The sequence below is a fragment of the Mastacembelus armatus genome, chromosome 20 (assembly GCF_900324485.2).
Source record: "Mastacembelus armatus chromosome 20, fMasArm1.2, whole genome shotgun sequence".
NCBI classification, from domain to species: Eukaryota; Metazoa; Chordata; class Actinopteri; order Synbranchiformes; family Mastacembelidae; genus Mastacembelus; species Mastacembelus armatus.
Window position 1 is genome coordinate 8469256 of NC_046652.1, and position 13392 is coordinate 8482647.

Consider the following 13392-nt stretch of genomic DNA (forward strand, 5'->3'; position numbering starts at 1 on the left):
TCTTTGTCTTTTTTTCATCACCCCATTGCCACTCATCATCCCTGTTTGTGACAGTTTGTAATTAAAAGCCCAACACAAATGCATATCACAGTTTCTCCACATATTGTGCAGTATTTCTACCTGACCTGATTACTGAAAGCACATTTTAGAGAAGACACTAATGCAGTATAGTATCGCAGTCTGCTGCCAAATATGTTTAGTATCCCAGCAGTCATTATGCCCTGCTGTGGGAATCCCCATCCTCTGCTTTCACCCTGTGGTCCTAATATGTCACATATGTTGCATTCCTCCCCATGCAGCTCACTGTTTGCCACTCCCTGCCCATCGCTAAAACATCTTTTGACTGTGTGGTATTTTAGCAGAGCACTCTTAGCATAAGAAGACTGTGTGTAGGGTTTAAACAAAGATCTGATCTGTGACCTGCAAGCTCTTGAGTTCATTGTTTGTCTGGAATGGGCTGCTCATAAAGAATAAACTTAAAATAAGCTGCATGAGATGGAGTGGTTAAAATAAAGTGCAGACTCTACCTTATTCCTATATTTGCTGCAAATATTGGGGCCTTGGGAAGCCAGGAAATAGATGTTTTTTTTACTGAATCATGGGTAATTTCAGGGTGCACTTCATGTTGTATGTTTGCTTCAGCTGTATTCTTGTCTAAGCAGCATAAAAGATTGTTTCCAACCAGCTCAATTAGCTCTGCAGCATTTGCCCTCAATGTTTCTAGTAATAGGCGTTTATCGTATAAATGGATTGAATTATATGCCCAATAAAGTGGTAAAAATAAGCCTTTGTTTCTTCAAAGTGATGTCATGTCTCATCTCAACACAAGAATATCAAAGAGCTGTTTTTACATTCATTGAGACCAATTTGTTTGCTAGAATGATCCAACAGCATTTACGTTTCAGCTGAAGCTGTAAGTTTTTTACTCTAGTGCCCCCATCTGATAGAAAGGCGAATACCTTGGTGGCTGAGGCTACGTTTCATTATAATCATTGGTCTGCCTGTCAGTGGAGTTTAAGGATCTGTCTCAGGGTAATGTGTGACTGCAAAATCTCTTAGAAGTTGTTTAAATAGAGGTGAAAGAGAGGAAGAGCTGACTTTAGCCTCTATGACACCACTGTCATTCTTAAACATTTTAGCTCCTCGCCTTTTACTTGACCCTTCGACTTTATTGCTGAAAGTCTGTTGCTATGACAACTCTGTCTGGCTGGTGAGATGGCAGTGTTCGTTCTGTGTGGCAGTCTGTGCAATTGTGTGCAAGTGTGCACGGAGGCAGACAGACTGCCAGACAGCCATCCCTGCTGAATAGTCTTATCGCCACATGGGAAGGCTGAACAGGGTTGAACAAATTAACTACAGTGTGTGTGTGTGTGTGTGCGCGCGCGCGCACGTGTGTGTGCGTGTGTGTGTGTGTGTGTGTGTGTGTGTGTGCATGTTAATAAAGTCTTAAAAAACAATTTGTAAGAAAGATGCAGGCTTTAAAGCCTATGAATTGTACTAGTATATTGTTTATAAAATATATAAAATCAAACTTTGTTTGAGAAGTCATCAATAAGCAATCAAGCAAAAAAAAAAGAGAGAGAGCGAGCTTTGGTCAGTTACGTAACTAAGCCATAGGTGTTTACATTGTTTACCATTGAATCTACCTGGGACACTTTATCCCTGCCAACTCCTTGTATGAGGTAATTATGTGATGTACAACATGTGTTATCTTTCACAGAGATCTCAAGGCTGGAAACATTCTCCTCGGGGAAGATGGTTCAGTACAAATTGCAGGTACAGTATTTAACCACAAAACAACGGCACCTTTTAGCACCCGTCACTAGTGACCCAGCTTAGGCGCGAAGAATTCTATGTTTAACCTACCTGACACATTGTTGTTAACTTACTGTTACTGGATTTTTTGTGTGTTTGTCATTTTTTCTTGTTTCCTTCCGTCAGACTTTGGTGTCAGTGCCTTTCTAACCACAGGTGGTGACATTACTCGAAATAAAGTGCGCAAGACATTTGTGGGAACGCCATGCTGGATGGCCCCAGAGGTCATGGAGCAGGTCAGGCCTCTTTAGCATAGACCCTAAAAAAATTAGCCATGACAACAGAAAACTCACAATTAGATACATTCAGTATCAATTGGCACTTCAATTTCTAATTTCTTTGCATTACATTTCATACCTTTTTTTACTGCATACTGACACTATCTTAGAAATCTGAGGCCTTCAGATGTAATTTTCATAAAGACCAACCACTTAGACACCATACAGTAAAACTCTTGGAAATTAAAAAGCAAAACGTTCCTCTGAGCATACCTCATGTTTTCTTATGTGAAGTTGTGACTTTTATGTCAATTCAAGATAAAGAAAGAGCTGATCTGTGAAACTTCATTCTGACTTGTGCTTCTACAGGTGAGGGGTTATGATTTCAAAGCAGATATCTGGAGTTTTGGGATCACAGCCATCGAGCTTGCCACGGGTGCTGCGCCTTATCACAAATATCCACCAATGAAGGTGAGAAAACTGTAGAATGATCTAGCTTAAATAGAAATATGTAATTAATGACACAGAACAAATGCAAAGTCACTTTCTGTAAACTTGAAATATTTTGCCCTTGTGACATTTGACGGAAAACCCATCGTGATGTTTTCAGGTCTTGATGCTGACACTGCAGAATGACCCTCCAAACCTGGAGACTGGCATTACAGATAAGGAGATAGTAAAGAAATATGGCAAATCCTTCAGGAAGATGATCTCCATGTGTCTACAGAAGGACCCAGAAAAAAGGTACTGATTGTACTGAACAGATAATAGACTGTGGCTTTCAGTAGATCATCTGAAATATGCTAAACATCTTATAATTGTGCCGTTGCGTTTGGTTTGGTGTTGTTGACATGCACATTCTTTTGGTACAGTGTTTTGATTTTGTTTGATTTTTGTTTTTTGTTCTGACCTGCCAAAGGACTATAGATGCAAATAGCTTAAGGGTGTAATCTTGCATGTTGCATCAAATGGTGACATGTATATTTGAACAGTGTACTGTTGATTTTTAAATAAATAATTGTACAAAGGCATGTGATATGTGCAGTTGTGGACAGTGAATTAACAGAACAGTGCACAATAACACACTTCCAGGATTTCACTAGGTCTGTTAGACATACGTTGTACAACATCCCCAAGTTTTTTTTTTTCCACTGAAAGTATAAAAAGCTCCAACAGTCAAAATAAAAGAACTAATTTATTGTCCTTCTGCTGTTTTTCCAGACCAACATCCTCAGAGCTGCTGAAGCATAAATTCTTTCAGAAAGCAAAGGTAGGTGCTTGAACTCCCTCTGAGCCTGAAAATAATCAGCTACACAATGAGTCAGCATCAGGCTAGTTTCAGGCACCATTAGAGCTGGTTGATGAATAAAGGCCTGAGTGTGCAGAACTGATTGTGTTTAAATGGCTCCAGTTTGGTCCCTGTTGAATCTGATTGCGCTATATGACCATAGATTGTTTTTTTAGCTCTAGAAATTTTGAAGTTGGGTTTGTGTAGTTAAACAAGGAGAAATGTGTTGCGTCACGCTATGAAAATTATGCATTTATGTCTCCCTGAATTGTAAGTCATGGCTACTTCTCAATCTGCTCAGTTTGTCAATGTGCCTGATCCCTGCAGCATTCTTCTCAGTATTGGTAGTGCAGAGCTGTTTTGAACAAAAGCATGGATAAACAGTCTAACTCTGGCCCTTGGCTGTCCACTGCCCTAGCAACAAAAACAACTAGAGTGCTGGTTCAGCATGTTGCATGAACCAAATACAACCTGGTTGTTTTGCTGCACGATACTGGTCACCAGCATGTAGTAGTACTCTGTACTGTCAGCAGAGGGCAGAATTGATCTTTTTTTTTTTTTTTGAATAGCCACACCTCTCAGGTCACTAAGAGTGCTGGTGGGCCTGTATGGGGTCAGTGACTTGAGGATGCAATATGTGGTAACATATCAAACAAATACAGAGGAATATGGAATTACAATTTCTTTTCTCTTAATACAGAACCATGAGTATTTACATGAAAAGTTACTTCAGAGGGCCCCTACAATAAGAGAGAGGTCAAAAAAGGTAAAGGTTTATATGTCATTATATGGCTGGTTTCACCAAAATGTATTTAATGTTTCAGCTAATGGCCACAAAGCCGAGCTCAGTATTGTGCATATTTGTTGTCAGGTACGTCGGGTCCCGGGTTCCAGTGGCCGGCTGCATAAAACAGAGGATGGTGAATGGGAATGGAGTGACGATGAGCTGGATGAAGAAAGTGAAGAAGGCAAAGCTGCTGTTGCATCCTTAAGGGTGAGGTGAACCCACAAGTCATTTTTTCCTCACATGAATACATTAACACTTTAGTTATGCTCTACGTGTCTTGTCTTGTAATCGCTGAACTCTATTTAAATGGTCATTTTCAGTAGCCTGTAGTCTGTGCAGTTGCATGTATGTCCATTGTTTTTGCACTGAGTCTTTTGTATGTGTGTATGTTCTGTCTGATGGCCAAGGAGCAGCGGGTGAAGCCTGTTAGTGCCTCCAAGCGACAAGTGCGCTTCTCGTACCCACTCGAGCTGCCTGCATCCAGGGTTGTTCACTTGCCACCAAAATACAAATGGCATTCCCCTAACAAGAAAGGGCTCTCTCTGTGCATGTGAGCTAGGGCACTTATGACAGCTAAGAAGGGCAGGATAGACTTTGTTGGGATACAAGTGGAATTGTGAGTTATCTAGTTAGGATTAATCAGTCTGCCAGTTTTCATTGTAAAGGTTGCCTTATATGGCGTAGGCAAGATAAGCTTCATTTACCTCGAGTGTAAAGGAAACATTTACTACATTATTTCTGAGCAGAAAGCTGTGCACGTTGTAAATCACGTGCAAGTGGAATTTGACCCACACAGTAATCTTGTCAGGAACCAGCAGTAGGTGCTTTTTTTTAAAAAAAACAATGATCCATTTTGTCCCTTGGGAAAGAAGAAAACACATGTTTTTTATTGAAAATAAAATGTATATCTTTTTTAAAAAAAAAATACATGTAAGGTTCAAAATTCATTGTACATTTTGAGGACTTCAGCTTTTTTAATCTTAAATACCTAAGTAACTATTAACAGCACTGAGAGAGTGATTTGTCAAAGGAGTGAGAGTTGCCTTTCCTGGAAGCCATCTGTATTACTTTTCTTTCTAAATCCCCTTTTATTTCTACTTACCAAATCACAATTAATCAACAGAAGAAAAATTGCTCTTAAATCCGTAAATCAATCTTCAATTACAGCACTAATGGCCATCAAGGAATTCACACTGGTGTATAGGTTGCTTAACTACTGGCTACCTGTTGGCAAACTGAACTTTAAATTATTGTCATCAGCTCCTTAAAATGTTATTTCTCAAAGCTCCCATGAACTTTTATCTGTTGTTGACGTAAAGCATGTTTTTATGTCATAATACAATGATAACTCTTCTACCCTGGGAAGACAGTGGAGCCTGGCTGAGTACCTGTGTAATGTCTGTCTGTGCTGAAACAAGATTATTTCTTCAGCAGCAGCCTGAATAGACAGCCTCTTTATTTGAATCTGACAGTAGATTTCTGAGCTGATGGGATTTTTGACCTTAGGTCAGACCAGATGCCGCATCACATCCTCCCAGTCAAGTCAGTTTGTCTTCATTTGGCCCATAAAGCTTCGGTCTGATGCTGTGTTGCTGAGATTGGTTTGAACTTGAACCTTTAGTTTGCCCATAAACACTGTGCCATGTTTCTGGCTAAGTCTGCTTCTTACTGTTTTAAATCTTAAAGCTTAGAGGAAAAATTAACCACCAGACCACATGATTTCACTCGTTTACAACAACATAGGCTTGGGTGATACAGTATGAATATAAACTTTTATCTTGATAGAGTTATATTGTATGTAGTTATTAAGTGCATTTTCTAGTAGTTTTTGTCTGATCAGTTGAATTAAATACTTGACAAATCACTGTATTCCACCACAACGATGCAAAAATACAGCAAATTCCTACAAATTATACAAATTAGACCTGTCAACTGATTTCTGCTTTGACTCAACCAGAAATAATATAACCACATTGGTACAGTGGGTACGGAAAGTATTCAGACCCCTTTAAATTTTTCACTCTTTGTGTCATTGCAGCCATTTGCCAAAATCAAAAAAGTTCATTTTATTTCTCATTAATGTACACTCAGCACCCCATCTTGACAGAAAAAAACAGAAATGTAGAAATTTTTGCAAATTTATTAAAAAAAGAAAAACTGAAATATCACATGGTCATAAGTATTCAGACCCTTTGCAGTGACACTCATATTTAACTCACATGCTGTCCATTTCTTCTGATCCTCCTTGAGATGGTTCTGCTCCTTCATTGGAGTCCAGCTGTGTTTAATTAAACTGATTGGACTTGATTAGGAAAGGCACACACCTGTCTATATAAGACCTTACAGCTCACAGTGCATGTCAGAGCAAATGAGAATCATGAGGTCGAAGGAACTGCCCAAGGAGCTCAGAGACAGAACTGTGGCAAGGCACAGATCTGGCCAAGGTTACAAAAGAATTTCTGCAGCACTCAAGGTTCCTAAGAGCACAGTGGCCTCCATAATCCTCAAATGGAAAAAGTTTGGGACGACCAGAACTCTTCCTAGACCTGGCCGTCCAGCCAAACTGAGCAATCGTGGGAGAAGAGCCTTGGTGAGAGGTAAAGAAGAACCCAAAGATCACTGTGGCTGAGCTCCAGAGATGCTGTAGGGAGATGGGAGAAAGTTCCACAAAGTCAACTATCACTGCAGCCCTCCACCAGTCGGGGCTTTATGGCAGAGTGGCCCGACGGAAGCCTCTCCTCAGTGCAAGACACATGAAAGCCTGCACAGAGTTTGCCAAAAAACACATGAAGGACTCCCAGACTATGAGAAATAAGAATCTCTGGTCTGATGAGACCAAGATTGAACTTTTTGGCGTTAATTCTAAGCGGTATGTGTGGAGAAAACCAGGCACTGCTCATCACCTGCCCAATACAATCCCTACAGTGAAACATGGTGGTGGGAGCATCATGTTGTGGGGGTGTTTTTCAGCTGCAGGGACAGGACGACTGGTTGCAATTGAAGGAAAGATGAATGCGGCCAAGTACAGAGATATCCTGGAAGAAAACCTCTTCCAGAGTGCTCAGGACCTCAGACTGGGCCGAAGGTTCACCTTTCAACAGGACAACGACCCTAAGCACACAGCTAAAATAACAAAGGAGTGGCTTCGGAACAACTCTGTGATCGTTCTTGACTGGCCCAGCCAGAGCCCTGACCTAAACCCAATTGAGCATCTCTGGAGAGACCTGAAAATGGCTGTCCACCAACGTTCACCATCCAACCTGACAGAACTGGAGAGGATCTGCAAGGAAGAATGGCAGAGGATCCCCAAATCCAGGTGTGAAAAACTTGTTGCATCATTCCCAAGAAGACTCATGGCTGTACTAGCTCAAAAGGGTGCTTCTACTCAATACTGAGCACAGGGTCTGAATACTTATGACCATGTGATATTTCGGTTTTTCTTTTTTAATAAATTTGCAAAAATTTCTACATTTCTGTTTTTTTCTGTCAAGATGGGGTGCTGAGTGTACATTAATGAGAAATAAAATGAACTTTTTTGATTTTGGCAACTGGCTGCAATGACACAAAGAGTGAAAAATTTAAAGGGGTCTGAATACTTTCCGTACCCACTGTATATAATGTGGTGTGTGACAAATGATCTAGTGGTTGACATATTTCTGTTGTCAGACCCCAGTCCATAAATACTGTCATATCACCCAACCACATGTCATCTAGGGAAGTGGAGTAATATTAGCATTGGATATCTCTGTCCCCACTGTAATGACAGATTCACCTTAGAGGAGGTGATGATAAAGTCAAGTGTGCTAATCAACGTAAACGAGTGAGCTGTTATAACGTGTTTACCTTTGATGTATTCTTTGCACCCATGCATGCTGTTTGCTTTACTGCAAGCATCACAGTGACATCCTTCTGAGTGCTGTCTTCTCTGATCTGTTCATAACAGTCACCACGAGTGAAGGAGGGACCTCATAATTCAGAGGTGAGTTTCAGCTCTTTCCACAGCTATTGGTTACACAATGACTGGTAACTGCTATTACAAGTTTGTCAGTCTGTGTCTGGAAGTCCCACAGGATCTTAGCCTGGTCATTCTCATCCACCTTTGGGGTGTTTCACATTTTAATCTGGGGACTTCCAACCCATACACACAAAGATTTTTATGCACACTATGCTGGTCACTTGGTGGTGGTGTTCCATGTAGGCATTTTACATTCTGCTGTTATGTGCTGGACTGGCTCAGGTACCGCTTTGCACAGCCTGCATCTGTAGTCCTGCCTTGTGTGGTAGACCCCAGCCTCTACTGACCTTGTACCGTATTTTCCGGGCTATAAGTCGCACCAGAATATTAGTCGCTTTTAGCAAAAACAGCCTTATTGAACCGAAAAAAACCCCATATATGTCACTGCGATGTATAAGTGGCTAGGCATTTGGCTAGGCATTACAGCAAACAAATGTTGTTGCTGTAGATCCTGGTTGTATGGATCAGTGAGTTGATGTCTGATTCACTCCTGACATACAGGTTGATGTCGTGCGTGTGGAGAAGGTGGCTGGTAGTTGGTCCACTCTCTCTCTCTCTCTCTCTCTATCCCTCTATCCCTCTCTCTCTCTCTCTCTCTATCCCTCTATCTCTCTCTCTCTCTCTCTCTATCCCTCTCTCCCTCTCTCTCTCTCTCCCTCTCTCTCTCTCCCTCTCCCTCTCTCTCTCTGGTTGTGATAAACTCCAATGTCAGCTGGGATTCGTTCCAGCTCCACCCTACCCTCTCTGTAATAAGCTGTATAGAATATGGATGAATGGATGGATAGATATATTTATAATAAATAAGAGGGGCAGATCCTAAAAGAATCCCAGTTCTGTCCATTAGCAAGTTGCCTTTTGAGATCTTTAGTCATTTGTATGATTGCACACAAATTTGATTTGATATTTTAAATAAAACTTTGCTTCAGGTTTTCCAGACTCCTGAGCCCTTAAGTAGTCATCTCCAGCCGATGGCTGCAGGCCAGGCTGAACTACCTCAGGCTGCAGGCCAGGTTCCCAAGCAGCCCAAACCAGTCAACACTCATTCCTCTGCACAGGCTCCACCTTCCACACCAGATGTACCCACTGCTGTTCACACACAGGTCAGTCTGACCAGTGTTTTTATTTTAATGTACAAATCTGTCTCTCCTGTTAACCACACTTTGTTCCTGATATTATGTCCTTATTCTTACTAAATATTGTTATAGCTTTTGTTTTATTTGAATTCACTGTGTCTGTGTTTTGACAGGATCCAGATGCCTCAGAGGATGTTAAGGCTCCTATTAGTTTGGTATTAAGGTTAAGGTCTGTTTACTTATTATCACATACAACTAGTTAACCAAGAGATGACTTATCAGTCTAGCTTTCACACTTGTTTGTGTACTTTTGCTCTTTTTTTTTTGCTTTGTCATAGTGCAGTTTTATTACTAAATGGTATAAATTGAATAACGTATGTTCAAGTTAACTTTTCTTTTTTCCATTTCATAATCATTTTAGAAATTCAAAGAAGGAGCTAAATGACATTCGATTTGAATTTGTGCCAGGAAGAGGTGAGTGGACTTTCTTTATAAGTCAAAACCAAACTTCTGTCTGCTCGTCTCACCAAATTTAAAATATGTCCTGAGGTTAAAATTCTTTAGCTGAGGGTATCACATTTGGGGTAACTAATTGGTAAAATGGCAATTTATGCAGTCCCTTTTAGTTAGTTAGTCAAATGTCTTTTGATGTGTCAGTTTTCCATCACAGCAACCAAAATGAACAAACACACTAAAGCCTGAGCTCTTGCAAACAAAGCTAAAGTTGCTTGCACCAGTGTTAATCAGCACTGAGAACAGAAGGTACTTAAACACAGATACAGGAGTGCAGTCCTCTGACTTGTTCCAGTAAACACAGAGACAATCCAGTAAGAAAATTCATCTATTTTGACATTTGCATCACCTCCAGAGTGTTGGGGAACATATTAAGCCACAGTAGTAGCATCTTGTTAATATTTGTTTTTTAAAAATACACTGTTCACATGTGACTGCCTCGTGTTCTGGTCTTTCAGACACAGCATATGGTGTGGCCCAGGAGCTGGTGTCAGCAGGCCTGGTGGATGGGATGGACTTAGTAATAGGTCAGTTATAAGAAGATTCCTCCGTCCATAAACAGTTTGCATCATAATAAACACCTGAAGGATCCTTTTTTAAAAAGGAATATTAAAGTGCAACAGACAATCTTGTTTCCCCTCACTGGGCCTTATTCATACCCCTGAAGTTGCACATATGCACAAGTGATGATGAAGAAACCTTTTCAGATTTATGGATTTTTTTCATACTTTCAATTTATTTTGATACAAATAAAATGCATGAGTGGTCCAGACCTGTTAGCCTTTCTCCACAAAGAAGGGGACTTACATTTCCTTCATGAAAACATTCATTAATATTCATGAATTTGTATGTTGGTGAAATTAATGAACAACAAACATAAATAGCTAAAATAAATTTTATGCTATATTATTTTTATACTCACAATAATAATCTTTATCATGGCGTGTCCTGTTTTAGCCACCCAGCTAAGTCACTAATTAAACACCATTCAAAATGTCCACAGGTTGTATTAGAGGTATGTCTCCTAAACGTCTGAAAACCACTGCTCTTTTGTCTGTTTATGTTGCAGCTAATAAGTTACGATAGAAATGTCTGTTTTGGACTCTCCAGCTCTTCATTCCCTCAAAGTTTCACCAAAGTCGAACTTCATGCAGAACATTCTCACAGATAATTTTGCTTTCACATCTATCAACTATCTCCATTACTCCACAAATTTTTTTGGGCCCCTTGACACCACGACTGATGTTTTAGTGATTTTCAGTGGTTACTTTTTTTTTTTTACCCTTATGTAAAGATGTGTGTATTGAGATTTGATCACAGAAAAGTGGAGACTTTCAATAGCAGAATTAATGAAAAGGGCCATTGAGGCCCAGTTTTCTTCTCATTTTTTGAACATACCGTACACAGCAACTGTTGCATATTTATGGTTTTTACACAGTTTGTTAAAATAGTTCAAGATGTTTAGTTGTTTTCAGTGGGCTGAACAGTAATTTTCCTTTTTAGTTGCTGCAAATTTACAGAAGATAGTTGATGAAACTCAATCCAACAAAAATGTCACTTTCAAACTGGTGAGTGCAAGATTTTTTTTCTCCTTTCCAAATAACAGATCAGGTCCTGACTCTAAGACTGTCAGTGTTTTTGTATGAGGCTTTTTAAAGGAATTATTCTTCATTAATCTAACCATACAAGTTACTGTACTTTGACGAATACAATGAGTCTACACACCAGTGAGTTACAATTAAAGAAAAATTCATGTGACTCTTAAGTATGAACATTGTAACATGTCACTGCTCAAACATGGTTTTGTTTAGATTTTTAATGTTCCCTGTTTATTTTATTTTTTTTACAGGCTTCTGGAATCGAGGGGTCTGAAATACCAGATGATGTCAAACTGGTGGGCTTTGCTCAGCTCAGCATTAATTAAACTGTTAAATTTGGGACTGTGACTTGCCTAAAAAATGTGAAAACAAAAGAAAAAGGTTTATTGTGTTTTTGTTTTGTTTTGTTTTTTTTTTTTAATTTTATGGCTGTAAAGAAACCACTACTGCCAAAGAAAACAGTACGTTTTGTTACCCACAAAATTATACAATGATATTAATGTGTTTTTTTTAGGTGGTTGGCTGAAGTTCAGAACGTACGTTTAAGGAATCACTCAGAAAAGTTTACAGTATATATGCAGAAGGATGCAAGATCTTCAACAGTTTTCATTTCCCATACTGGGCTCAGAAAGAGTTCTGTTATATTTTCTCACTAATATGTGATGAGTTTGCACAATCTGAACTAATGCCCTTGAATCCTGTTAAGATAAGTAACAACGCCTTATATTCATTGAAACTACTGAATGCATGTTTTGTGGAAGTCCCCAGTTGGAGCATTATGTTTTCTGATATGTACAAATGTGGTTTCAGTTGCTGATGTAAACACTTGCAATTTTTTGAAAGTAGATAAAGGGCCAACTTATTAAACAAATAGATTTTTTTCAATTTTTGTGTACAGCCATCGAATATTTTCTGACTGACAAATGCTGATGTGGTGTGGCTCAAATGTAATCACAAATTTTTCCCACCTGTAACAATTACATGTATCAGTATCAGATTAGTTTTATTCAGTATTTTCCTGTGGTCAACAAATCCCATAAAAATACCCAACAAAGTGACGTTGGTGTGACAGCATTAAACCTTTTTGAAAATAGCAGAAGCATTTTTAAAATAGGCAAAAATAATGTCATAAAGCCATGCCACAGTAGGAGTTAGGGGTTGAGGCTTCCTATACTGCCCCAGCTCCTTGTCTCCAAGAGGAGTCTATGGTCAAGGCTGTCGATGCTGCCCCAGTTTCTGGTTTCTGAGAGAAGTTGGCAGTCAAAGCTGCTGATGCCATCCCAGCTCCTGGTCTCCAAAAGGGGTCTACGGTCAGAATTTCTGATGCCACCCCAGCTCTAGGTCTCCAGAAGGGGTTGATGGTCTGTGCCGCCAACAGGGCCCCAGCTCCTGGTTTCCAAGAGGGGTCCATGGTCGATGCCCCTGACACATCTCTATTTCATGGTGTCTATTGGGGTCTACGGTCAAGGCCCCAGTTCCTGGTTTTCGAGAGGGATCAATAGTCAAAGCTGCTGACACCGACACTGAGCTCTTGTCCATGAGTTCTTGTTCTAGTGAGTGAGCCATCACTCTCTGCCTCTCTCTCTCTCTCTCTCTCTCTCTCTCTCTCTCCCTCTCTCTCTCTCTCTCTGGTTGTGATAAACTCCAATGTCAGCTGGGATTCGTTCCAGCTCCACCCTACCCTCTCTGTAATAAGCTGTATAGAATATGGATGAATGGATGGATAGATATGTTTATAATAAATAAGAGGGGCAGATCCTAAAAGAATCCCAGTTCTGTCCATTAGCAAGTTGCCTTTTGAGATCTTTAGTCATTTGTATGATTGCACACAAATTTGATTTGATATTTTAAATAAAACTTTGCTTCAGGTTTTCCAGACTCCTGAGCCCTTAAGTAGTCATCTCCAGCCGATGGCTGCAGGCCAGGCTGAACTACCTCAGGCTGCAGGCCAGGTTCCCAAGCAGCCCAAACCAGTCAACACTCATTCCTCTGCACAGGCTCCACCTTCCACACCAGATGTACCCACTGCTGTTCACACACAGGTCAGTCTGACCAGTGTTTTTATTTTAATGTACAAATCTGTCT

General features: G+C 40.1%; 1 protein-coding gene across 8 annotated transcripts in view; it reads left to right on the plus strand.

The window, feature by feature from the left end:
• Positions 1-13392, plus strand: part of oxsr1b (oxidative stress responsive kinase 1b) — a 39064-nt gene that overhangs the window by 25362 nt on the left and 310 nt on the right. For 7 of the 8 annotated variants that reach the window (XM_026292192.2, XM_026292194.1, XM_026292189.1 and 4 more), the window contains 14 exons: positions 1721-1776; positions 1942-2051; positions 2403-2504; positions 2644-2777; positions 3255-3303; positions 4022-4087; positions 4193-4315; positions 8052-8087; positions 9050-9223; positions 9370-9425; positions 9618-9670; positions 10168-10236; positions 11213-11277; positions 11559-13349. In XM_026292192.2, the coding sequence (XP_026147977.1) occupies positions 1721-1776; positions 1942-2051; positions 2403-2504; positions 2644-2777; positions 3255-3303; positions 4022-4087; positions 4193-4315; positions 8052-8087; positions 9050-9223; positions 9370-9425; positions 9618-9670; positions 10168-10236; positions 11213-11277; positions 11559-11633 (1168 nt within the window). In that variant the 3' untranslated portion in view covers positions 11634-13349. The remainder of the gene's footprint in view (positions 1-1720; positions 1777-1941; positions 2052-2402; positions 2505-2643; positions 2778-3254; positions 3304-4021; positions 4088-4192; positions 4316-8051; positions 8088-9049; positions 9224-9369; positions 9426-9617; positions 9671-10167; positions 10237-11212; positions 11278-11558; positions 13350-13392) is intronic. The other variant, XM_026292193.1, reaches the window with a different exon arrangement.